At 40.5% G+C, this 27,877-nt stretch overlaps 1 protein-coding gene across 1 annotated transcript; it reads right to left on the minus strand.

The window, feature by feature from the left end:
* Positions 1–5,711: 5,711 nt before the first annotated feature.
* On the minus strand, positions 5,712–27,634 carry LOC144476947 (very long chain fatty acid elongase AAEL008004-like). The gene is made up of 4 exons (XM_078194292.1): positions 27,447–27,634; positions 7,798–8,049; positions 7,449–7,692; positions 5,712–6,549 (listed from the first exon to the last, which is right to left on the minus strand). Exons 2-4 carry the CDS (start codon positions 8,047–8,049, stop codon positions 6,038–6,040), a joined length of 1,008 nt encoding a protein of 335 aa, XP_078050418.1. The 5' UTR covers positions 27,447–27,634; the 3' UTR covers positions 5,712–6,037.
* Positions 27,635–27,877: the final 243 nt, after the last annotated feature.

Consider the following 27,877-nt stretch of genomic DNA (forward strand, 5'->3'; position numbering starts at 1 on the left):
TACCAGTGACTCCGGCACATTTTCGCAGCGGAACGAGTTGTGAAGCAGGAGTCTTATTTTAAGTGAGAAGAATTACACGTGCTTGTGAATGTTTTTGATTTTATTTATTTTAGACATATGCACTTTCTTCTTGTAAATGAAATGTAAATTTTAAATTTTGTAATTCACCATGCTGTGATATCTTTCTAAACAATCTCCCATGTGCATTCTGGGTTCACTTGAGAGTCACAGTATTCACTTGTTTGACGTCTGCCATCCCTTCGTTTCCTTGTAGAGCACACAACACAGTCCATCTTTGGACCTTCCCCATTATGTGCAGTTTTCCGTTTAGTCTGATTTCAGAAATTGATGTAGAAACTCTCGTTCTCTCCTGACGAAAATCTCCTACGAGTTGATCGACTAAAATTTTCCTGTACTTTAAAGGCGTCAGTGCTTTCTCATTTTTATTGTGCTGTACAGTATTGTACAAGATGTATGAATTAATTATTGACATCTCCATTTCCCAAAATAATAGTTGGGGCACGTTTTAACTACAGATAACAATTTCCAACGCTGGGCTCCGCAGCGGAGCCTATGGAGTTACGGAACCAATGACGGATGGCTCCGTAGCGGAGCCAACGGAGTGCTAAGTGTTAAGTCTACAGATTTGTTCATTTTGGAAATTAATGTAATCTTTTGGATTTCTGTTTGTTGTATTATAACCATGGGAAATCAATTATCGCGGCTTGTCTTTGAATTGTTTATAAAATCAGTGTTGCAAGAAAATCGGGTTACAGTAGTTTCATTCGCCTTTCAGGGCCCATGCTGCAGCTGCAACCCTTCGCAGTGTAGCATTCGTCATTTCTCTTACTGCTGTAGAAGGAATTAGCGATGGTTATATCAATTTTTTGTTAAAAATTCTTTAAATTCGGAATATCATAACTCGGTTCAACAAAATCGTACGACCATGAGAATTAGCGTATTTGTAAGAGCAAAGTCTCCTCTTTAATTTGTAATAATCTTTTCTGAATTTGTCTGATCGAGGAAGATTAAACATCGTAGGAGAAGTGATGCTTCCTATGCCTCCGGCATTGTTAGAAATTCTTTAAATTTGAAATATCATAACATGGTTCAACAAAATCAGACGACAATGCAATTTAGTGTATTTTAAAGAGCAAAGACTCCTCTTTAATTTGTACTAACCGTTCCTGAATTTGTCTGATCGGAGGAGATTGTACATCGTATCAGAAGCAATTCCTATGCAAATCTGAATTTTTTCAGATTTCTCTGTTGCTATCTGTGGAGACCAAAAATTGCTCAAACGGCCAACATTTTTCGATTGGAAATGCGTGACTTTTGGATAACCGGAAATGATCACTTAGATGATAAAAAATGGTCACTTGGAGGAACAGAAATGATCACTTAGATGACCAAAAATGGTCACTTGGATGACCACAATTAATCAGTTGATGACCAGAAGTGACCACTTGAATGACCAGAAATGACCACTGAATTTATGTTTCTAGAATTCGACACTGGCGGCAGCGCCAGGAGAACTCACGAGTTAGCAAGAATCGAGTACACCACATCGTTCTACGAAAGGATATAGACAAAACGAAACGAAATACATGTACATATAGAGACGAAAGGTCTGTTTCGAATAATACAAAAGTTTAGGTACATTAAGAAGACTCGAGTATTCCATATACTACATTTCAGCTATGAATTATCATCGGACATCTAATTTGATGCAATCGTGGCAGAAATAAGTTGCTGAAATATAAGATTGCAAAACGAAACGAACAATTTAATAATGTTTATTAAACCCTTATCATCTTGCCAAAATTATTAAAAGGAAGAATATATTTTTATTCAACTTCTGTGGCAAAACAATGCAAAAAAGCAAACGCTTTGGAAAGTTTGTACATTATTAGATGTTGTTCGATACATTCTGTGCGTACATTCGCAAAAAGATTCGTCATAATTTGTTCCTGCAGTGAAATATCTGTAACATTAACAACATACTTACAATTTCAGTAGTAATTTTATAAAGTAAGATTTCATTTATTTCTTTTAAATATTGATAACCTCGTACAAACTGCTATCGTTACTTATATTTCTCTTTTGCGTCTGATTCTTAGTATTGTAACAAACGAGGTACTCAAGGACGCCGTCAGAAGTCACGAACTGTAAACTCCGCAGTACGCTAATGTTAATTGTTAAATTGCAAAACGGGTTGTTTTTATGTTTCTCCGTGAACGTCATTATATATGCATTATGCGGAATCAATTAAACTTGTTGTTTAAAAAACATAAACGCAGCAAAAACTGTTCGCGAGACACTGATTAATAAACAAATTGCTTGATTGCAAAACACAGTACAGTTTATTCGACGTTAAAATAAATACATTTCTTTTTCTCATAAGCGAGCTGTCCGTATCGTACAAAATTACTTATCCTACGCGTTCAGAATCTGGTACACATTCGCATGTACAGGGCCCAAACCAAGCTTACGGTTTCGCGCTCGTATCGCGGCAACGCGTTCCACACGCATTTCCACACGACAACGCTTGGTTCTCGAACAATTACGGGAAGATAATTTAATTGCATCGATTGCCGCATAAATTTCTGAAACACCGTTCGCGGGATGAATAAGTGTTATTTACAGTCGCAATAGCTAGAAATACTTCGTCGTTCACAGTTTATGGTTACCGCATCGTTATCATAATTATAGTTCATCTGTATTCACTTTGATGCTTGAATATTGCTAACAGCGTAATCGAACCTTACCAGAAGTTATGTAAAACAACGATAATATTACGCTCGACCGACGAAGTAGTTCCGGCCAGAGAAGGTGGGCTAGAATAGTCGCGAAGTCGAATGAATCGCGGAGGGGGTGGGTCACCGGCGACCCCGCGGCAATCAAGGCCTCGCGAAACGTGCCCCAAAAATGAATGCGGAAGAAGAACGTTGCGCAACAACACGAATTACGGACACCAAATCCGTTGACGAGATACGTTGATTACTCGTAATGCCCACGATGAGCAGTTCCATTCGCAGCACACTAACGTTTCCATGAAATTGATCACGCCCTTCCGGACCAGGATCGACAGCCCACGGCCCGACCACGTTACCACCACGAATCCGTCGGAATCGCCGATATCTGGTTGTGACCGGCGTCACGGCCACCCTACGCGAAGTAGAAGTTAATCGAGAGGCTGGTCGACTTGAGCAATGAGAACGTCGCGGCACGGTCCGCGACAGGATCGGTGGTTCGCCGTGAGCATTCGTTGGGAGACGGTTCGATAGATCGTGGATCCTGATCTACAAGTTCCCGGGATCTCGGCGACGAGATTCGCACGCCAAATTGTCCGATTTTTCCACCCTGTCCGAGAGTTGGGCAAGAAGTAACCCGATCCAGTAGACTAATCGTTACATCTCAGACTTCTCGGTTGCAAGCGCCAGTCGACTGGGCGAGAAATTCCAGTAGAGTTCCTCGACCAACCCTGTTCTAACGCGAGCAGAAGCACGGATTGCCATGCGGGGCAAGGAGACCACTCCTACTTGGGTCAACGGGCCACGCCCGACAGATGTAGGTAGTCCACGTTTAAAAGGGACAGTGTCACTAAACTTATTAGGGGCAGCTAATGTATGTCTTAGTGGGGCAGCTAGTCCAGGGATAGTAATGTCATGATAGGGGTAGAAAGTCTACATTTTAGTAGGGTGGTATGTTAACGCTAAACCTAACAAGTCCGTCAAAGTGACCGATTCCACGATTTTTCTTTGAAAATTTTCTAGATTATAAAGTCTTTTAGATACGAAATTATTAAATGGATATCACGACTAAAGCATAAATTATAATACAAATGGCAGAAAGCCTAAATGAATCCAGTGTTGCCATTCTTCTAAAGCAAAACGCGTAGCCACTGTTCGAGCTCGGTAGGTTTAGTGTTAATGATCTTTAGGGATAGCGACGACGCGCTTTCTGGGGACAGCAATGATGTGTAGTAGGATATCGTGTCGGTGACATTTTAGAGGCATGGATATATTGCTTACTAAGAGTGGTAGTGGGGTCTAGTAAGGGCTGGCACCGTGCGCACTAGGGACAGCGACATCAAGTCGTTAGAGGCTGCGATATCTACTCATTAAGGGCAGTGACAACAGCTAACTAAAGACAGTGACATCTGCTCATTAGGGGCAGCGATATCTACTCACTGGACACAGCAACATCTACTCATTAATGGATGCGATATCATGCTCCTAGGGACAGTGACATCTGCTCACTAGAGACAGCGACATTATGCTCACTAAGAGCAGCAAGTCTACGCCATAGTAAGGTAGCAAGTCGATGGCGACTAGGAGTATTGACAGTATGCTTACCAGGGACAGCTGGTCTACGCCATAGTAAGACATCGAGTCCTATTAGAGGCAGTGACGCCATGACATCTAGGAACAGCAAATCTACATCTTAGTAGAACAGTATGTCAATGACCCTCAGTGGCCGGGACAATGCGCTTAATGGTGGTAGTAATGACACCTTAGCAGGGCATCGTGTTCATAACCTATAAGACCAAAGCGCACTGCTTACTAAGAACAGTAACACTATGTTCGCTAAAGACAAAGACATTATGCTTACTAGGCGTAGCAAATATAGTAGGTCAGTGATGCCATGATATCTAGGGACGACGAATCTACAGTTTAGTGGAGTAGAATGTCAATGACCCTGGAACCATTGCACTATTACGTCTTTCAGAGCTACGTTGATTACGACTGTTTCGTCGTTTATTATTTCTTTGACGCCATGAGATAATTCTTGTGTCACGACTGTCCTCGTTTACTTTCACTTTCAGATAGCGATGACAGGGGATTCAAATTTTGTTCCGATTTAATAGAAACAATTGGCAGTTATATTTTTCGAATTGTGCACAAAACTGACTCGTTATTATAGTGCAAGGGGTAAGGTTAAGGACGACGTACTTATTGGGGGCAGCATTGTCACCTTAGCAGAGTATCGTGTTCATAACCTTTAAGAGCAATGACATACTGCTTCCTAAGGACGGTGACAACATATGTTATAAGGACAAAGACATTATGCTTACTAGGGGTAGCAAGTCTACTACGTAGTATGATAGCAACGCTATGATATCTAAGGTTACTAAGTCGACATCTTAATAGAACATATATGTCAATGACCTCTAGGAGTAGTGGCATTGCGCATAGTGGCGGCGCCAATGATGTCTTAGTAGGCCATCTATAAGAGCAATGATATTCTGCTTACTAAAACAGTAATGACGTCTACTAAGGTAACACTTTGCATATGCCCACAGTGGCGAGATTGCATACTCGAGCCACCCTCAAGGTGCTAAGTTCAGAATAAACCAAGGTGACATCATGACCACTAAGAGGACAGTAACATCACAGTAACTAGGGGCGCCAAGTTACGCCTTAGTATGACGGTGAGTTGCCACGCCCATTGAGTAGCTTTAAACGACGTTATTCGGAATGCGAAGCCACGCCCACTCAAGACATCAATACCACGCCCACAGGAGGCACCCTACACCGCGAGCGAGACAAAGCTAGTCTTCTATCTCTCTCTTCGAGGTCCGCCTGCCCCGCGGAACAATCCTGGTCGTGCTTGCTATCATGATTGCTGTATCAACGAACCAAACCGCATAAAACCTCGTCCGCGCCGGGACCTACGCATGCGATCCCCCCCCCCCCACCCCACCCCCCACACACACACACATGCAAACATACAGGCTTACACGCGCACGCACAGAAAGCGTGAAAAAGATCGTTCCGTACGCAGGTTATCCCTTGGCAGGATAATGACCGACGCGCGAGTCGTCGGGCATGTCCGAGGGGCACGCGATTAGGCGAGCGGCTTGGCCACGCCCCACTCGTCGCGACCAGTCCGTCCGGACGTCTTCGGCAAAGTGTTCACATACATATCCACGACAAGGACAAGTCCGCGAAGGGGGCAGCTGCGTCCAGGCGCGAACTCGTGACACCCTGCCCAACCCGGTTTGCCAATCGTTAGGCCGCCCGTGAGAGACCCGTTACTCCTTGAAGTCCTTGTTGTAGATGAACACACGATTCCTCAGACCGCTGTCAGAGATGTATCCGGTCGCCATCTTGTACCCGTTCGCGTAAATGGCGCCGTTCTCGTTCGCTTGCGCGCTCGTCGCCGTCGCCGTCGTCGTCGTCGTCGTCGTCGTTGTGGACTCGATCTGCTGTGCCTGCGCCGTGTCGTCGTCGTCGTCCTTCTTCTTCAACTTCGACTTCTTCCCCTTGTACGAGGACTCGTAGAAGTTGCGGAACAGGAAGTAGAACATGAGCGCGTGCAGGCCGATCCACCAGACGAACGCCTTCGGGTAGTCGCAGTCGATGAACAGCAGTTGGGCCGCGTGCAGTATCACGAGCACGAACTGCACCATCTGCAGGGCGGTCAGGTAGCGCTTCCACCAGAGGTACGGCTGGATTCTGGGACCCAGAGCAGCCAGCAGGTAGTACGAGTACATCACGATGTGCACGAACGTGTTCAGCAGGCCGAAGAAGGTCGAGTTGCCGCCTGGTGAACAAAAGAAAAAATCCACTTAGCCCACCGGTCGCTGTCGGGTCCCCGACGACCCGCGTCGAGGAAGCCGAAGGAGAAGCGGAATCTGGTGCCAGAGGCGCGGAAGGAAGCAGACGATCGAAGCAGAGCGAGTGACTCACAAGTGGATCAAGATTGATGGAATCGTCGAATACGGATGAGTCGATTATGCTAATGGCCCTGGTCGAATTTCGAAGATCCCGGAATAATCCCCATTAATATTCAGTCGGATCGTCCCGTCGGCGCGACGACGCCGAGAACGGCGTAACCTCGCGCCGCGGCCACAAACGAGAGAACCTTCCCAGAAACCGGATCCGAGCCGGTGGTCGTCTAGCTCGTGGTATACACAGCGGAAGAAAATAGAATTTCGTAACAACCGCAACGGGCGCGCCGATTGGCTTCCGCACCGGGAAACCCGTTAATAAATATACGCGATCCTCGGTAATCAGCTCGTCGACTAACCGCGGCTCCGACGCTCGAATTATCATGTAAACGCCTCATTAGTAGCGTCCGGGTGACCGCTAATCTTCCGTTGACTGTTAATATATACATAATTCGAAGGAGATCGTCATTCCTGCGACCGCTGGGACGGCGGGACCAGGCTTAAGTCGATCACCATGAAACGCAGAGTTGCTTTCTGCAATGACGCGCGGAAGGTCGTCGTTTCGCAAGATCGACCACGCCGATATTCGGCTCGACCATATTCGGCCGAGTATAAAGCATTGCGCAACAACCGCGTTTCCGCCTAGCCTTCTGCAAGCTAAAATAGATGGCCACTTTGCTAGATCGGATCTCTGTGGAAATTGGCATCCCCTTCGGGACGTGTGGTTAAAGTATCGTTTAGGGAATCGGGGAACAGGGGGTTGCTTGCTTACCAGGGGTGAACTTGACGCCAAACCACACGGACATGGGCATGCAGCCGTGATGGATCACGTGCAGGGTGGAGATCTGGTCGTTCTTCTTTCTAAGGACGAAGAAGATCGTGTCGAGGAACTCGGTGAACTTGGAGAAATAGTACCACCAGCATCCGCGCGCCATTCGCAGCGCCAACGGGTCGTCCGAGTAGTCAACCGGTTGGCAGCGGAACGAGTAATGAGTTCCCCAGCCGGACACCAGCGACTGTAACAGAAAAGAGAGCATAAAGCAGCCGCTTACGACCCCGGTCGCGTAAGTAAGGATTCTTCTTCCGCGATAAGTCGTTCAACTTCGGGACCAGCCGTTTACCTCGTAGAACAGCCACGAGGAGAAGATCACTTGGAAGAGGTTGTAGACTATCAGCACCCTCCTGAGATCGAACGGTTTGCGGTTCTCCATCAGCCAGGGGCCCAGTCTCTTCACGAAGAACACGTACGCGAGCACGATGGCCAACGTGGGGAACGGGCCGCTCATCATGGGCCAGTTGTTCACCCTAGGGTCGCTCTTGTTGTCCATCAGGTCTCGGTACCCGTCGTATACTGTCTTAATAATGAGCGCCATCTGAAAGCCAAAAGTCGCGCCGTCAGCATCGAATTGGATAGGAAAGAGCCATCGAACGGTGCAAATGATGGACCAACTTGCTATTATCAATGTTGAAGTTATGGTGCGTGGGATACCCTAGGTGACTTTTCAGATCCCAGGTGATTTTTTAGATTCTAGGACATATTTGAGACTCTAGCTTATCTTTGAGACACCAGGTCATCCTTAAGACTTTAGGTGATCTTAGAGAAATTCCAAGTGATCTTAGAAAGACTTTAAATAATCTTAGAGAGAGTCTTGGTGATCTTAAAGGGACTCTTAGTGATCCTAGAGAGACTCTAAGAGATCTTAGAGAGATTCTAAGCAATCTTAGAGAAACTCTACAGGATCTTAAAGACTCTATGTTATCTGTAAGTCCCTAGGTGATCTCATGGTACCAAGACGAAGCTCAGAATCTTGGAGACCCCAGGTCATTTTAAAGACCTTAGAGACCTTAAAGACCCTAACTGATTTTAGAGACCCTAGGACTTTAGGTGATCTCATGAATCCTAGATAATCTTTCAGATTCCAGATGATCTTAAAGAGCCTAGGTTACCTTTAAGATCCTAGGTGATCTTAAAGAGCCTAGGTTACCTTTAACATCCTAAGTGATCTTGTAGAACCTATTTGATAACCAGAATCTCAGAGACCCTAGGTGATCTTTAAGATTCTAGGTAATCTTTGAGACCCTAACTACACTGATTATATTAGCTATCTGTGAGACAAGTTTAATGAATTTGCTCTAATCACAAAGAAATTTGCTATAGACATTCATATACAATAATCCTCTAACCTAGACGCTATGAGTTTCACTCGAGACAGTTTAGACAGCAATCAAGATAACAGTGTTCCACATCTCAATAATTATCTTTTAAAACCTAGATAACCTATGTAAATTACTCATTTTAGGGTCCCTAAATACTCTAGATGGTCTCTTAGGTAGCCTGGATGAGTTAAGTGCTTCAGTGACCTCAGCTACCCTCAGTTGTAAAGATCCCAGGTACATTACGTAAATTAAGCATTTTAGGAAGAGGTGAAAGGTAGTTTAAAGTACAAATTAAAGTACAAGTTAGGATTTTTCTAAGCGTTAATTAAAAACTGTGCCTGATAAGACAATGTTTTTTAACAAAACCTGTTGCTTGCAGCTTTAATATTAGATGATCCTTATATAAAATTCTGTTATTTATACCGGTTAACACATGAACGCCAGATATATATCCGGCACTCGTGCCGAAAGGGTTAAAGCAGAAATTTTGCTAGGCACCAGCTCAGATTGCCCAGTGGAGTTATTAGACACCTGTTGAGAGCAATTAGGCCATGCCCACTGCACGTGACATAAATAAAAAAATAGTGTTGTGCGTCTGACTAGCTACTATAGAGACCCTAAGTGCGCTAGGTCAATTAATTACTTTAGAGACAATAAACTATAGTTGAGGTTTACTCTGAGATTTAATCTCTTCTCGTAACCTAACCTAGAAGCACACGCAAAGGATCGTTCAGCCGGATCCCCTCAATTGAGATTGTCTAGTTCGGATCGTACGAAAGAGCCGACTCGAGGATCTATAGATTGACGGACATGTGGTCGGCGTGTAACGAAAGGTTGCATCGCGGCTGTCCTTTCACTAAGATTTTCTCGAACACGGTGCGTGCGAGGACAGTGACACGATTACCGTGCGTATCAGAAATTCCCCCGTTCGGAGTTTCCACTGACCATCGAAATTACACGGCACCGTGACAACCACACGTCCGCATCTGTCGATCTCCGGACACGCGTGGACCCGTTTTTCGTCGCCCACGTGACTGCGGAACCGCTCTTGCGAAAAGCCCCGCGTTCCACGAGCGAGTCACGTGTCAGCGTAAGCCTGTCCTCCCGGTTTGATAAACCAAACACAATCGCAATCACATCCTCGGCGGACTCTTTGCGACCCGAGGCATTCGCGAGCTGAGATTATTGTAACAAAACATTGTTTATAAAAGAATATGCGAGGAACACGTGAGCAGCAGGAGCCCTCTGATTAATATTATAATTATTATAATTATAACTATAATAATATTATCTAATAATTATATAGAGTAATATATAATAATGTACAATAATATATAATAATAATGATATTGTTTATAATGAAATAGTCTTCCTTGCAAAGTTATCGGAACGTTGGTATGCAAATGGCAGATTAAGAGACGATGATGAAATTCTCGGCAATTCTCTCCCTGAAAGCGGCGCCGCGGCCGGAAAACATGTGAATCGGCGGGAAAAAATCTCGAAAATGTTGTACGCACGTAACGCCGACGGCTAACGGGTTAAGGCGACGCAATCGGCAACCGCGAAGCGGAAAAACACTGTCGCGTTGGCAAACGGAAACGTCGAAGGTAATAATTGGATCCTTGCGCGTTCTTAACATTTGCATTGGCTTTGTACCAGCGCCTCGAAATGTTAACATATCGTTGACCTCCTTATTTGCACCTTTGGCCGATGAAAAGAGGATACTAGATTTTTTCCACGGAACGATCTATGAATTAGGCAAACGAGAGAAGAGTTTGATGGAAATCCCTCTCTCATGACCGCTGGAGAAGAGCGCGTATAGATCGTTCGTTTAACTATTTAAACGAAAGCAGAAATTTTGAAAAAATTTGTTATATTACCGGATATCGAGAAGCAGTTTTTCGAATTTTTTCAGATTTTTCAGTTAACAATCTTGTTCGTGAGAAATAAGAAACTTCGAAAAACACTGGTTTCTCATGGAGCCACAAATCGCTCATCAATTATATTTTTACAACAACAGTATATTATTGCAATAGTGGCTGCGGAAATCTTTTTTCTGATTTCTCAGTTTCGAGCGGATTTTTCAGAATTTTTTACATTCGTTCAGTTTGCTGCGTCGCGGCTAGAAAAAAACTTGAAGCCAATTTCTCGACGTTTCCCGCGTGAGAAAGCAAGCAACTTCTTTCGAGGTTAGTTTTCGTGTTTTTCTTTTCGTGCGAGTTCCACGCGTATTCCGGCGGTTTAAACGAGTCGCGTAACACGAACAATAAACGGCCAAGACGATAACGCTTTCAATTTTACCGATTGCTCGTACGAGACGTCGAAGAAATGTATTCCAGCCTTGGCTGCAGCCAATGATTGACGACGCAAATTGCTTGAGAGAGTCGGCCCGTGATTTACGCGCATCGGTCCGAATGGTCGTGTTGGGCTTCGCGATTCGAACGAGTGGGCTGCTCTTCCCGATTAGCTGGTCAAAACTACTTCCACGTTACCGAACTTCAAAGAACCGGTCACGCTTAAAAACCATGTTAGTAATCATATTGAATCATACGCATAAAAAAAGTCCATCCTGGAAACTTAAATTATTAAAAGTTAAAAGATCTTAATGCAAATAAAAATTGTATCAAAATAAAGATTGTTCACTTACAATCAATAAGATAAATCTCACAAAAATTATTGAAAGATTATACTGCTATTAAAATTAACCCTTTGCACTCGAAGCCATTTTAACTGCAAATCTGAACCAATTTTACTGGCTCACAGTATTTCTATTCTATGTAACAAAGGACACTTTTATGTATACAAAATTGATTTTTTTTATTCCTACCAACAATTTTACTCGTTGACAATTTTTTCAATCTAAGCTTTGTTGATATAAAAATTATCTTAGGTCGTGGTAGAACAATTTTAGTGGTGCCGAAGAGTCACCACTCGAGTGCAAAGAGTTAAAAAATTTTGCATTAAATAGACGCTCGAATCGCATAACTGAAATACACCTGCTAACCCGATCAAGTTGACATAACTCAAATCTGTTTTCTGATATTTTATAAATTTTGAGCGCCGACAATCGGCCACTAAAATATCCACGTTGTTAAAGAAATTTAATTAATTAAAGCGAAACTAGAAAGTTAATATTTATCATAGGGGATGGTATTAGAACTCTTTCGCAACCGAAACATTCTAGTCAAATTCAGTTTGTTCAAATACAATGCAATAAAATGAAGTTTCAAAATTGGTCAGAAATTAGTGTCAGCCATATGTGGCTGACGTGGCGCTCAACGTGTTAATAATATCTTGTATTTAGGTGGTACGAAGAGTCGTCAGATTGCAGCAAAGAACATTTCATAGCAAACGAGTGATCACAGCGTATCAAAATTCCTGATAAAATGCATCGAGTTTGGAGAACCGATTTTTGACCATCTAAAGCGGGCTCGCGGACCACCGCGCGCTACCGTACGTTTACCTCGTATCGGAACGGAGACAGGCGGGGGAACGCTATCTCGAATCGAAAACGAACGTTGTACATCCTCGGTCGTCGAAGGTTTCTCGTTCTTGCAAAATCATCTGTTCGACGGAATCATACAGTCACCGGTATTTCCGAGTGCCGGCTCAATGCCGGACACCAAACCGACACCCAATTAATTATTATGCGGTGATAATTTATCGGCGGCGTTCGTCGCCGCTCGATGATCCTCAAGGGTACCCGGTCGTTGAGCTAGGATTCTGCGCTGGCGTCTCTCAGCCGTCGCACTTTATTTATTTCCGTTCTATACATGGCCTTTGTTGTTTCAGAAGTTTGTCCTCTGCAGAGGTCTCTCTGTTCCTACGATTTTGCGAACAGTGGGACGTCGAGGTTATGTTACTTTAGGGAACCTGGATACACTAGATAAGTTGCTTGAACGGGGGACCATTTATGCGACTGTGCTATAGATGGCGAGAAGAAAAAACCGAGCTTTTTCCGGCTATTTTTCAAAATTTTTTTACTTTATTTTACTCTATTTTATTTTACTTTATTTTACTCTATTTTATTTTACCTTATCTTATATTACTTTATTTTATTTTACCTTATTTTATTTTACTTTATTTTACTCTATTTTATTTTACTTTATTTTATGTTACTTTACTCTATTTTACTTTATTTCGTTATGCTCCATTTTTTTTACTTTATTTTAAATATTTTAGTATATTTCACTTTATGTTATCTTTCTGCTATCTACATAGTTATTTTAAGTCCCTATATATTTTAGGTCCCTAATTACTTTGGGACTTTGAATATTTTAAGTCCTTGGTTTCTATAGATTCTTAACTACTTTTTAGTTCCCTGATTATTTTAGATCCCTCTTTATTATTAATCCCTGATCATTTTAGGTTCCTGTTTCCTGCTAATCCCTTACTTTTTTAGGTTCCTGGTTGCTATTAATTGCTGATCATGTTTGTTAGATCCTTAATTATTTCAGGTTCCCTATTATCTTAGGCCTCTGGTTATTACAGAGCCCGGGATACTTCTAGTCCTAGATTATTTTAGGTCCTTGATTACTATTTCAATTCTTGAGTTATTTTAGATCTCTGATTATTTTAAGTCTTTGCATACATCAGATACCCAATTACTTTGGTTCTTTGACTATTTTAGACTACTATTAATTTCTGACTATCTAGATCACTAGTTATTTCTCAGATCCATGACTATTTTTGGACCCTGGGTATTATAGTTCCATAGATTATTTTAGGTTATGATTATTATAGGTCAATAGTCATTTCAAATCCTCATCTACTCTAGGTCTCTCTCCATTTCTAGTGTCTAGTTATTGTAGGTCCCAAATTATTTTAAGCTGAGACTATTATAGATCCCAAATTATTCCAGACCAAATTTCAAATTTTTAATTATATTAAGTCTCCAATTTTACTAGATCCCTAGTTATTTTTTATCCTCAATTCCTCTTGGTCCCTAGTTATTCTAGAAATATTATAGGTCCCAGATTATTTTCAGCTTGAATTATTATAGATCCCCAATTATTCCCGACTCTAATTACATTAAGTCTCCGATTATAGTAGGTCCCCAGTTATTTTTAATGTCCAACTTTTTTGGATCTCTGGTAATTCTAGAATTATTATAGGTCTCAGATTATGTACAGCCAGAATTATTATAAGTCCCCATTTATTTCACGCCCTGCGTTCTTTCAAGTTTCTAATTATCTTAAGTCTCGATTATATAATACTAGATCCCTAGTTATTTTTGATCCCCATTTCCCTTACGTCCCTAGTTATTCTAGAATTATTGTAGGCAGTATTAGATTGTCCCATAAGTTTCTTCCGTGCTACGCTACGAGTGACTCCAAGTGGCTTTATTTATTTATATAAATATGCAGTCTTATCTCTTAGCCGTTTACACCATCGGTTTCAGTTGTCCTAGTGCTCTTTCAAAGTACGTTTCGTTGGTGACAAAGTCTCTTTTCAAATTATTTCTGCAGCGTTAGATATGGAGAGCCGAAAGAAGCATTTGCGGCATGTTATGCTTCATTGCTGTAAAAAAAAGTCAATAGTGCATAGGACACTGTAGACGAGATTTGCACCGTATACGGGAGTGGTACTACGACTATTAGGACCATGCGCAATTGGTTTAAAAAATTTAGAGCTGACAAGGTACTTTTGGGTCGTAGATATTTCAAGGTTTTAGGTACTTCAAAGTTTCAGGTTATGTCAAGTTTTTAGGTACCTTAAGACCTCAGATACTTCTAAGTTTCTAAGACTCCTCAAGATCTTAGGTACCTCTGGGTCGTAGATATTTCAAGGTTTTAGGTTTTATCTCGGTTCGAGGTTATGTCAATCTTTTAGGTATTTTGAGATCTCAGATACATCTAGGTTAGAACCGTCCGCAATTGGTTTAAAAAATTTAGAGCTGGTAATTTCGAATTGGAAGATGAAGACCGCAACGGCCGCTCAGCAACGACGGATACGGGCATTATCAAGAAGACATTTCAGCTCACTGAAAATCCGCGATATAGTGTGCGTGAAATAGGGGATGCTATTAATATTCCCAAGACAACGATACATAATCATTTAATCAAGATGGGATAAGCGAGTCGATATGAAGTTTGGGTTCCACACCTATTGACGGAGACCGGCCTTATGAACCGCGTCTCTACATGTGATTTGCTTCTCCAGCGACATGAAAGGGATCCTTTCTTAAAGAGGCTTGTCACTGGAAACGAGACTTGGATTTTATACCAAATTGTGCATCGAAAACGCACTTGGTCCAAGGAAAATGGACCTTCAACTGTTGCGAAGCCTGGACTTCATCCGAAGAAGGTTCTTTTGTGCATTTGGTGGGACTGGAAAGGTGTAGTGTACTACGAGCTCCTTGCTCAAGGTGATACGATCAATGCTGAGAAATATCGCAATCAACTGGATCAATTAAAAAGCCGCCATAGCAGAAAAACGGCCAGAATTGGCGAACCGACGAGGCGTCGTTTTCCATCGCGACAACGCAAGACCGCGTGTTGCGTTGGCCGTAATGCAAAAATGATTACAGTTTGATTGGGACGTTCTACCTCATCCTCCTAGCTCCCCAGACCTTGCTCCATCCGATTATCACTTGTTCCTCTCCTTAAAAAATTCTCTCCGTGGTAAATCTTTCAAATCCATCAGCGAAATGAAAACGGACCTAGATGAATATTTTGCAAATAAGCTTCAAGAATTTTGGAAAGGGGGAATAATGAGGCTTCCTGAGAGATGGAAGAAGGTGCTAGAACAGAACGGTTCATATATAACATAATAAATTCACCTTAAACAACAAATATCGTGTATTCATTTCGCATTAAAAAAGGGAAGAAACTAATGGACACCCTAATAGTTATACTTAAGCTAGGTATTTTTAAGGTCCAATTTCTTTGGAGCCCTGGCAATTCTAAGATTATCATAGCTCCCAGATCATTTCAAGTCATAATTATTATATATCCCTGATCAAGCCCCTAATTAATTTCAGTCGTAATTATTTCGAGTCCTTGGTCATTCCAGGTTACTAGTTAGTTTCGATCCCTCGAGTTCTTTTAGGTCCCCGCACTTTTCCTTTTCGCCAGCAACGATCGAAGCGGGCCAAGGATGCTGTCGTACCGATTCTCGAAGTGGTATCGAACCTACGACTCGCTCGGTTAGACCGTTCGTCGGACGCACGATCTCCCGCGCGCGCGGCCTTCTCCCGGGTAAAACCGGTCGGTCGGTCGAACCTTTGCTGATCGTAGCGTTGAACCTGTTTCGCGGATAATGATCCATGAACGAGCATCGGTCTTCGCTCGTACGCCCTCGCGCAGCTGTTCCACGCAGACCCCCGGTTTTCACCACCCACTTTACGCGCGCGCCGCGCTTAATATAAAACGCCGCGGTCCCCGTGTCTACCCTTTTACCGGTTTTCACATTTTTTCAAATCGTAAGGTCTCGACCGAATTCTTGACGGCGCGCGAAGAAAAATAATCGTCTTTCTAATTGCTCAAGCTACACGGTTGCCACGCCGGCGGTCACTTTTAATCGGTTGGTCGAGGCCCTGACGGGATCCGCTCGAATTGGGACCGGTGTAAATATAGCCGCGTGACAACGTTTAACTTAGCTGCAAAATTGCAAAATAGTCTTTAAACACAAACGTGTAAAACGGAAATTGTAAATAATCGCAACGGAAACAGCACAGTGGATTTATTTTATGAAACCGTGAAATATTAATAGTTAGTTATAAAATTTCATTAATAACGTTTAAATATTAATGGTTAGACCGGTGATTTTTATAGAAATTAGTTATGGGAATATTGTTGACGATGGCGTAACTATGTTATTAAATTCTTCTCACGTTTACGAAAATCAATCCTTTTCTGTGGGAGCCATTTTAACGCAAAAATAGTTTTCCTGCCTTATAGTATTGTTGCATTTTCATAAATCCTACTGTATTTCGTACGTACGAAATTGCTTTTTATTATTAAAAATATATTATTACTACTTATTTAATTTTATTAGTACTATCATAATCATTGTTATTATTATTCTTATCGTTATTATATTACAACTATATTGAAGCCTGCTATGGCAAATAATTTACTGAAATTTATATCTAAGTTAAGTAAATTTACGTTAATTTATTTAATCAAGTCAATAGTATAATCAGTTTAATTTGTCTACATCAGTTAATAATTTCGATAACACAATTTATTTAAATAAAATTATAGAACAGTCTACTGAATTCCACAACCATAATAAATGTTTAATTGACACACGAACGAGTTAAACAAGTGTTACGACGGCAGAGTCCAGCGTGCGAAGAAAAATAAAGCAAAGAAGAACAAACTGGCAGCGGACGACCACATACATAATCCGTCGAAAACTCGTTGTCGTCGAGAAAAACTCGCGGGAATCCCGACGGTCGTGTCTACGTAATCATATTTGCTCTTCCGCGCAACTCAATAAAAATTCCACGAGCGTTTTCACGAGATCAATGCCTCCGATTTTTCTCGAAACCGGTCGCCGATCTACATATCTACACCGCGAGCCGTTTCTCTCAGCGCGGCGGTCTGAATGCCAGCATTAGGTGGTCAAAAGTCAGATTTCCAAGTCTAACACTACTGCAAACGTTTAATAGCCGTAAACATTTATTTGCCGCGCATCTACTTCTCTTATAATTTAAAGATCCTTTAAGAGATTATTAAAATTAAAAAATTATTAATTAAAAGATTAAAATTAAAGCGGTCGAATATTAGAAACGTAGATCGGTGTTCGGTTTTCTATAAAAATGTTAGTTAGAAATGCCGGTCACCTCGACTCAACAATTTTTATAATGTATAATGGTAATAATTTTTATTAAACAATGTAATGTAATATTTATTATATAATAAAATATAATATTTATTATATAACAAAGTATTAAATTTATTACATAATAATAATTTTTATATTATATTTCACTGTTGCACCCAGTCACTGATTTCATTTAATTACCAAATATTGACTTATAAGTCGACTGTTTAAATCAATCTGGTCACGATAGACCCAGTGACCGCGCTTCGAAGACTAATACACATATCTCAAGATATCTCACTGTCATAGGGAAATGGCAATTTTATATCTTATAATAAATATACTTCTTCTACGATCTATGTCAAAATGTCTATGATTACATGTTAATAAATTTCGTACGCTTTAGGATAATTTTAGAACAACTATAAAAAAGACTACGCTCGGTATGATCGATAAAACGCGTAACAAAATTTGTCTTCAAAATATATCGACGCAGCTAAGTGGTTAATATCCGAACATTTATCAACAGATTGACCGTTTATCAGGCCCGGTCACAATTGACCCGGCAACCGCAGGGCGAAAGTTAATAAATATTACTGACCGTGCAATGTTTTAGCTGGCCTCTTGGAGGATTTCAACGAATTGCTACAATATGTAGATCGAAGCAACGCTAAAATAGTTTTGGCCACTCGAAATGGGTCTCCAGCCCACCGCCACGCAGCTGTTCGCAACAGCGTAGCCGAATCGCGTTTTGTCTGTTTCCCAATCGACAGATCGGCCGCATCGAAATTTACGATATCATTTTGCAAGACGGCGCCGATCGGAATAGAAAGAGGCCGATCGTTTCCGAACCAGTGATTTAATATCGCACCGGGTACGTGACTCTTCGTTATCCTTTGTTTCACAAGATGCGCACGCTCTGACATGACAGTGTCTCCGTTTGCGAATTCCGTCTGCATCTCGGCAGCCCGACGGCCGAGCTGACCGAAATAAGAAGAATCATTCTTTCGGTCCCGCTGGAATTTCGGATTTAATAAACCCGAGGACCGACCTCTAAGCGGAATCCGTCCCGTGCGCGGACGCGGTTCCCGGTCCACGGACGATTTAAATTCAGTGACATTCCTTTCTCAAATAATTATTATATACCTCGCTCGGAGATGCAACATCGTCGAATTAATGTCTAAGAAATTATTTACGAAATAATATTTTGTAGACGGTAACAACGTCGACTACAGCTGAAATGCAGGTGAAAGTGAGACCTAACCTTGAAATTATTATTACATACATGCAATTTATAGAACGTTTCATTGCGAAATTAAATGTGATTATATATATATGGTTTCCTATCACCACAAATGTTATATTAAGATGAGCAAGATTTTTGTGAGTATCAGAGGGATATCAGCACGAGACCTAACCTAACCTAGAAATAGTGGAAAGACTTAAAGTTAATCCAGACATAACTGGGCTCTGTTAACGTTACGTCGAGGATGTAAACATAATTTTAATATTACACATAACCATGACATCACCTTCGTATCATCTTGACATAACCTATACAGATGGGAACATCTATTGCAAAAAATACTTAAACTTATTCTGCAAACATTAACTAGACCTAATCTGAAAACATAGCCTAGGCCTACAAAAAACATATCTAAGTTACGTGAAGGTTATATAAAAATAATCCTGACATTACACATAACATTGGCATAAACATAAACACTTTTACCTAGAGGTAAAAATAATCTGGGCATAATCTGCTAACATAATCTAGACGTAAATGCGAACGCAATCCGGATAAAATACAAACATAACGTAGACCTAATGTGTAAACATAACCTAGAAACAAATGCAAACATAATCTGGATATAATCAAAACATAACCTACACCTAATGTGCAAACATAACCTAAAAACAAATGCAAACATAATCTGCATATAATCAAAACATAACCTAGACCTAATGTGGGAACATAACCCGGACTTAATGGGCTTAGACTTAACCTAGATACTTTACGTATTTATAACGTTTCATAATTAATTTATTTCAGTCCCAATTGTCATTTCCGCGACACCTTTCGAACTCACGCTGAATAAATCATTAACAAATCACAAATTAACCGAGGGAAAACGTCGTTTAATTATATGTAGACACTGCGAACGGCGCAGCAAACGGAAAAATGCCCGGAAATGGATCGTAAATTAAGAGAGTTACGTTGACGCGGGGCTCAAAGTTCTATATGGAAACAATATGTCGTAATTATACAATACAATATTCCGTAAATATGTTCATATAAAATTTAATTGCCGTTTCTTCGTGACGAACATATTCGTCGCTATACAAGAGCTGCGGTTTCCTTTTCATCGAGTGTGTTCGCGATGCACGACGAAGAGATTGAACATTGGAATACTTAGCAAAGCCGTGTTGTGTCGAACTAGGTCAATCTGTTAAGTAATAGGATTACATCTAATGTTTTGTGGAATGCTATTCTCCTGGTATAATAGGCAGTGATACATAGATGGTGCTCGGGAAAGAATGAGTAGCTGTATCAATACCAGGATGTTCGCACAATTTGCAACCAGTGTATACGTCACTATATCGGCGCGGGGATTTAAATGTTTTTAACCTCCATATTTTAAAATTGACTTCTCGGAGAGGAATCACTGTAAACAAATTGTTGATAATAACCACGGAAAATTGTAGACCTAATGCAGCCCTAACCTCGATCTAATGCAAACCTAACCAAGATCTAATGCAGACCTAGCCAAAATTTAATGCGGTTTTAAGTCAGACCTAATTCAAGCATAATGTAGTCCCAATCTGGAATTAATGTAGATTTAAAATGGACCTAATGCAGATCTATCTTGGATCTACTTTAAAACTAACCTGTACGTAATGTAGATTTAACCTGGATTTAAAGCAGAACTGATCTAGACCTAATGTAATCCAAAGTTGGACCTAATGCAGACATAACCTAGACTTGCTTTAGAATTTACTTGAACGTAATGGAGATGCAAGATAGATCTAATTCAGAGATAACCTAGAACTAATGCAGATCTAACCTGAGCCAAATTTAGATCTATCCCAGACTTAATTTAGATTTATATTATACCTACCTCGGATCTAATCTGGAACTAATACAGGACGAAGATTGATTCGACACTGTCACAAAAGTTTGCAAAATCAGTTCTACAGGAGATTGACGAACAAACACTAAACTGACATCTTGAAAAAAATGTATTCCTTCGGAGCAACTTGTAACAATTTATTTCACAATAAAAAATATTAAAAAATTTACTCGCTGCCGTCTGGAAGTTTTGCAAAAATTTGTTCGATCGTTAAACTAATTCCTTTGTCGTCGTAAAAGAACTCGGAAATGTTGATCACTGTATTCCGCACGATTTGCAATAAAATTGGAGAATGGAAAGACGATGGTATCCCTCGCGGTACGAAGAAAAATCGTCCGGAGCTTTGAATTTTCAGCTCGGAGAGATAATAAGCAATTCGGAATTCGCGGATCGAGCCCCGATCGGCAAGGTCCGCCGTATCGTTCCGTGTCGTCACTTTTATCATTCTGTTTCCGCGTACCGCGAACCGCGGAACGCGCACGCATTCAAATCACCCGGGAGAGATCGAGCGGAGATACTCTCCAGCTGCAACGTCTCGTTAAGAAACGGGATTTGCAATGTAAACGCACCGAGTGCTGGGCAAGGCTACCCGATTGTACATCAGATATGGCGATTGCAATTCGATGTAGTTGTTCTACAATTGCAACCAAGATCGGAAATGATCTTCTAGAGCAGCGTTCACTGGTCGAGTGCATTGTTTTTCAGATTTGGAGCAAACAGAATTTTATTGCGTTATGCTGTTTAATTGTGATGCCTAACCTGTACCTAACCTATGTCTAAGTATTACTTAATTATTGCATAACTTTATGTACGTATTGTGTATAGTGTATGTAATGTGCCTAGGGTATGTAACAGGTTTAACGGATCTAGTGTACATAATGTTCAGAATATACTTAACACGCCTAACATACCTAACGAAGGTAACAAAGCTAACAGACCTGACAGACTTGATAGAGCTGACAGATCTTACCGACCTGACGGATCTAACTGACCTGGCAGATCTAATAGACCTATGTGACTTGCGTGACTCAACAGACTTAACAGACATAACTGACTTAACTAACATAAGAGACTTAACTAACATAACATACTTAACTGACTTGACAAATATAAATGACCTGACAGATCTAATTGACCTAACTGGCTTAATAGACCTAATTGATCTAACAGTCCTGACAAAGACTGAACTGATCTAACTGATTTAACCGACATGAATGACCTAAATGACCTAACAGGCTTAACTGATACAAGGAATTTAACATAACTAACACACCTAGCATAACTAATACACCTTGCATAAAAACACTTCAGGATAAAAATTGTCTACAGTTACTATTGTAATTTGGATCTGTACGATTAAATAAACATTTCAAATGTGAAGGAAAAACTTCGGATTGGCCGCATTTACGATGAAACCAATTAAAAATATTTATAACAGTTGAAAAATCGAAAAGATATTAAGCATGTTGATGTATTCCTCTCGGCTTGTTAAAATAATTCAAGAAAGAACAAAAACCATGTGTACTCGACTGTATATTCGAATTAATGCGGACAACGTTTATCTTGCATAAAGATCCATAGTCTAGTGATGACAAAGACGCACTTCAGACCCCAAGTTGTGTACAGTTGTTCTAGCGCGCTGTTTCCTCGGCTCACCTTTCATTCGCCAATTTTAATAATTATCTTTACCAGACATTGTTATTCGGCAGACGAATTCACGTTGTTTCACGTGCAATTCTGTTTATGTTAGAAAAGTGGGTGTTTAACCTGTTAGCTGCGTACGACGAGTATACATGTCACAAGGAAATGGCAATTTTATATCTTATAAAGAAAAATATTTCTCCTCTATGATCTAGGTTATAATGCTCATGAAACATGTTCCTAAATTTCGCACTGTTTAGAGAAATTCTAGAAAAATAGTCGACAAAACTATACTTATTGTGATCGATAAAACACGTAACAAAATTTATCTTCAAAATAAATTGACGTAGATAAGTAGTTAAGTACAAATGGAGCTGTTATATGAACGTTTAACCTGTTAGGCACGACGCGCCACTATAGCTGCTTTCGTGAATGTTTCGTGCTTTACTCAATTGTTTTATTAATTATTAAAGTAAACGATTAAAGTGAAAGTGTGTATGTACAATACACTAAGAAAAGAATATATGTAATTAATACTATATATATATACGGAAAAAATATATATTAAGAAAAATGATAATTTAGTTATAAACAAACTTTATTTGCGCAAAATCCAGCCGTGCCTGAGAGATTAATGTTGGTTTGAATAATAATGTGCTTCGAACTGGTCTAGCGCGAACGAAAGTGTTGCGACGCCAATGCGCATTTCTCGCTAGGCATCCACTGGTTCCAATGGTACAATGTCCCCCCGGTCACTTTTTGGTTCATTCCCTGACAAAGTAAGTCAAGGAACGAGCAACGATGATGACATTTCAGCCGGTAATGGAAATGATATTTCACCGTGTCATGCCGCGGAATACCAAACCTGTGGTTCACTTCTAACTTGAGAAGAGTTTATATCCACGGTCCGGCAGAACGTGACCTTGAACCGCGCACCCGACGTAAAACGAGAGATGCACCGGAGATGGTTAAAGTGAAAGGATAGCTATGCATCATCAGAACAATTTTCGTCACTCGCGATCGTACGATAAAATGAAAGAATCGATCGACAAACTATTTGGAGTTTTGTTGTCGTAAAGCGGTTAAATGACTAGGGAAGTGGAGCTAGTTACTGTGGGCTGACCAATTGCTATGCCTATTGAGATATATTATGTTTTTTGTTTTGACTTGTTTGCGTTGTTTACTTTAGAATAAAAAATTAAAGATATAGTATTGTTATATGTGTTGTTGGATTTTATATTGTTAAAGAGGACATTCCTGATGAGTATACTCGTGGTTAGGAGAATATTGCTGTTTCTTTCAGGTGAGTATGCTTGGGAGAAAGGTTGACGATTCTTTTTGACGAGTATACTCGTCGAGATATTATACAGTATTAACACTAAACCTACCAAGTCGGTCAATATGACCGATTCTACATTTTTTCTTATAAAATTTTTTAGATTATAAAGACTTTTATATACGAAATTATTAAGTGAATATCACGATTGAAGCATAAATTATAATATAAGTGGCAAAATATCTAAATAAATCTAAATAAATCTTGCCATTTTTCTAACACAAAACGTATAGCCGCCGTTTGAGCTCGATAGGTTTAGTGTTAAAATATTAGAATTTAAAATGTTAAAATTAAATATAAAAATATTAAAATTAAAATTAAATATTAAAATATTAAAATTAAAATTAAATATTAAAATATTAAAATTAAAATTTATGCAAAATTGCTATTTCTTTAGGACAAGTATACTTGTCGTTAGAAAAATAACGCCATTTTTTGAGGTTAGTATACTTGTTAGAAAAACAATGCTATTTCTTTGAGATTAGTATGCTTGTGAAAGAAAACTACTGTTCTTTTATAACGATTATACTCGTCATTATACAAGACTGATATTTCTTCTTGACAAGTATAGTCGTCTTTAGAAAGATAATGCTTTATTTAATGCTAAAATTGTCCTTTATTCATGACAATTACACTCGTCATTATAAAAATTTTTCGAAAAAATGCCATTTTTCGAATCGAAATCGTGTTTGTAATAAAATTAAATAACGACGACAAATTGAAGGAAATTGTATTTTCTGTACGATTCGTCGACAATTTTCGAATTGAAATCAAATTAAACAACGAAGACAAATTAAAGCAAATTGTACTGCCTGTACGATTCGTCGATATCTTTCGAATCGAGATCGTGTTTGAAGTAAAATTAAACAACGACGACAGATCTGGAAGCAGAAGATGCTTTCCGTGCGATTCGTCGGCGCGTCGTCGCTGCAATGTCTGTTTGACGAGGAAAAAAAGAAATCGCGGCATTAAATCGTGACTGCCATCGTCGATCCGCGGTTGCCCAACGACCGGCCGAAAAGGATCGATCGTTAAGGATGATTTAGGAGTGAAAAAGGCGGCCAGATCGGGCCGCGTTGATCGAGAACCGCGAAAGTATGGCGGGGGTCACAGGCGACGCGAGAATTTCCTCTCGCGACACGCCGGCCGTCAGCCGTAATTACCGCGATACGCGATTGCAGGTATAGTAATGATCTAGCGGTAATCGTTCGAATTCTTGTGCAACAACCCGCGAAACGTAAACCACCGTCGCGCCCGCGATCGAAAACCGCGCGGCCTTCGCGATCGAACTGCTCCCCTTTCGGACGATCCTTCTTCGGCCGCGTTTCCATTCTCCTGCTCGAAATTACCGCGAATGCGACGCGCGCCCGGCAGCGATCGAACGCAGGCGATCTGTCTCCGGTAATGAATTTATCATGTATAATTTCATGAGACGATCGCTAATCAATGTTTGTCGCAGTAGCGATTTCTTGTGCACGTTTTTCCGCCTCACTGATCGTCTTTTCGAACCGATAAAAACGTTTTTTTGTGCCAATCGTTACGAGATTTATTCTAATTCGACATAGTACTTAACGGAAGCGTTGTCTCTGCTTCGGCTATATTTATGCAATCTCTTCATTATGCGTTAGATAATATCGCGCTTCTTTTATATAGTGAATTAGCTACATGTTGCATTTGCTTTGTTACATTTCTTAATTTATAACGCTGTAGTTTTCCTACGGTTTTGCACTTTCTGCATTTCGTGTTCGTTAGGTTTGCACATTTTGTATATCTTGCATTAGCCACATTTGTACATTTTCCACAGCGCGCGTTAAGTAGATTTTTGTATTTCCCACATTTTATGTTAGATGCATTTGTGCATTTTCTACACTGTGCGTTAGTCACATTTTCGCATTTCCTACATCGTGCGTTAGTCACATTTGTAAATGTTCTACATTGCGTGTTAGTCACATTTTTGCATTTTCTACATTGTGTGTTAAATATATTTCTGCATTGACTACATTTTATATAACTTGATATATTATATAACTACATTTTCATTAGTCATATTCTTGTACATTTTCTACATTGTGTGTTAAATATATTTCTGCATTGACTACACTGGATATTAGTTATATTTTCGCACTTTCTATATTGTAAATTAGCTACATGTCTGCATTTTCTACATAGTACACTAAGCTACACTTGTGTATTTTCTACATTATAGACATTTGTATATTTTCTACATTGTGCATATTTCTATATTGTCCACTAGAAACATTTCTACATTTTCTACATTGTGCATTTTCTATATTATGCATTACCTACATTTCTACATTGTATACTACACCAAACTTGTGTATATATTCTACATTATACACTAACTACATCTGTACATTTTATATTCTTACTCTTATACCTTATCTATATAACATCACTTCCGCATTGCACATTTTCAACATTGTACACTGCCTACGTCCTCACTACAATGTACACTTGAACAAAGAAGTTCGACAAAAGTTCTGATGGAAACGTTTTTCTACTTTTAACAACAACGAAAGAAAGACGCAGAAAATCAATGGTTCTGATGAAATGAACTTTACTTAAAATCCTAATTATCTCAGCGCACGGTCATCACCATTGCAAGAATTCTGGTATAAAACTAAATGAAATTCGATATACACATTGTATCACTGACTTAAAATGGAAATATCACAGAGCAAATGCAACAGACTGCTTCGAATTAAGCGGAGATTGTCGAAATTGAACTCAAACGAAACACGTATAAGTTGTTCCTGTTTCGTTAGTCATAGTGATACATGCTGTGATTCATCGTGTGTCCTTTTCTTTCGTAACGAGTGTATCGTTGTTACACAAAGAATTGACATTTCCTCAAGATTACAATACGAATTGTTACAAAAGAAGTTGAGGATCTCTTTAGGATCAATAATTGTTGATATTTAAAGTAAGTATTGATATTTCTCCATGACGAGTATCGTCGTCGATACACAAAGAATTGATATTATCACGTGACAAGACTACCTACTATTGCAAAGAAAATAATTGACACTTCATTAAGAGAAGTTTAATTTCCATAAGGTTGTTATTTTTTATGACGAGTATACTCGTCGATACACAAAGAATTGACATTTTCACGTGACAAGACTACCTATTATACAATTACCAAGACAATAATTGGCACTTCTTTAATACAAGTTTAATTGACTGAAATATATATTCGTCCGAAATGATTTCTCTTGCACGACGAGTATACTCGCGAAAATCACTTTCATCCCTCCTGACGAGTATGCTCGCCGAATCTCGCCATTCCTCTAACTCACTCGTAAAAATATCTCAAATTTCTCCATATCGATATATCGAATTAATTTGCCTCGCACGATGTGTATTCTCGCGAAAAACACTCCCATCCCCCATGGCGACTATACTCGTCGATAATGCTCATTCCCTGTGACAAGAATGCTCGTCGAATCTCGCGATTTATTCCCAACTCACTCGTAAAAACGTCTGAATTTCTCCAAGTCCGATATATCGAATTAATTTCGCTTGCACGACGAGTATACTCGTCTCGGCCACAGAGAAGAGGATCCGGACCGGCCGCTCGCAACAAAGGGCTTAAGCCAGTTCCTTTGTCCGGCAACCAGTTCCGAACGATCGCGTAAAGATGCACACACGCGAACTATACACTGTGGATCGGCGTTCGTTCAACGATAATCGACGGCTCACCGGTACTCACCGTGAGAGTTTCGACGGTGTGTCCACGTTCTCTTCTCTCCGATCACTATCGTGGATATCGTAATCAAACGATTTCGGGCCTGACCGACGAGGTTTTCTGTGTCCGATCGGGATCTCGGATCGTTCTGGATCGCTATCGGTATCTCTCGATATCAGGCAAAGTAGCGAGGAGAGGCAGGCACGCTCGTGCTCGACCACCTTCGAGGAAACTGAAGCCCTGGGGATCAAAACCGTGTTTTATATCGGCATAACGCTTCGTGACACCTGTGCCGGTACACGCGTCGCCGCGCCGTCTCCCCCACCATCGCTCCCGGGGACCAATTGTCGATCCTCCGGGTCCTGTGTCGATCGTTCTCGATCGTCCAAGGGTCGATGCCGCGTCGTGGTGGGGTGCCCCAGGCCCTACCGACTCTTTTCCGACTTTGCCGGATC

This window comes from Augochlora pura, chromosome 11 (genome assembly GCF_028453695.1).
Source record: "Augochlora pura isolate Apur16 chromosome 11, APUR_v2.2.1, whole genome shotgun sequence".
NCBI lineage: Eukaryota > Metazoa > Arthropoda > Insecta > Hymenoptera > Halictidae > Augochlora > Augochlora pura.

Excerpts from the sequence above, each read along its gene's own strand:
- LOC144476947 (XM_078194292.1), bottom strand. The coding sequence starts at position 8,049 with ATGGCGCTCATTATTAAGACAGTATACGACGGGTACCGAGACCTGATG. Across the intron at positions 7,693-7,797 it reads CCTCGTGGCTGTTCTACGAG|TCGCTGGTGTCCGGCTGGGG; the intron begins GTAAACGGCTGG and ends TTTCTGTTACAG. Across the intron at positions 6,550-7,448 it reads TGGCGTCAAGTTCACCCCTG|GCGGCAACTCGACCTTCTTC; the intron begins GTAAGCAAGCAA and ends TTTGTTCACCAG.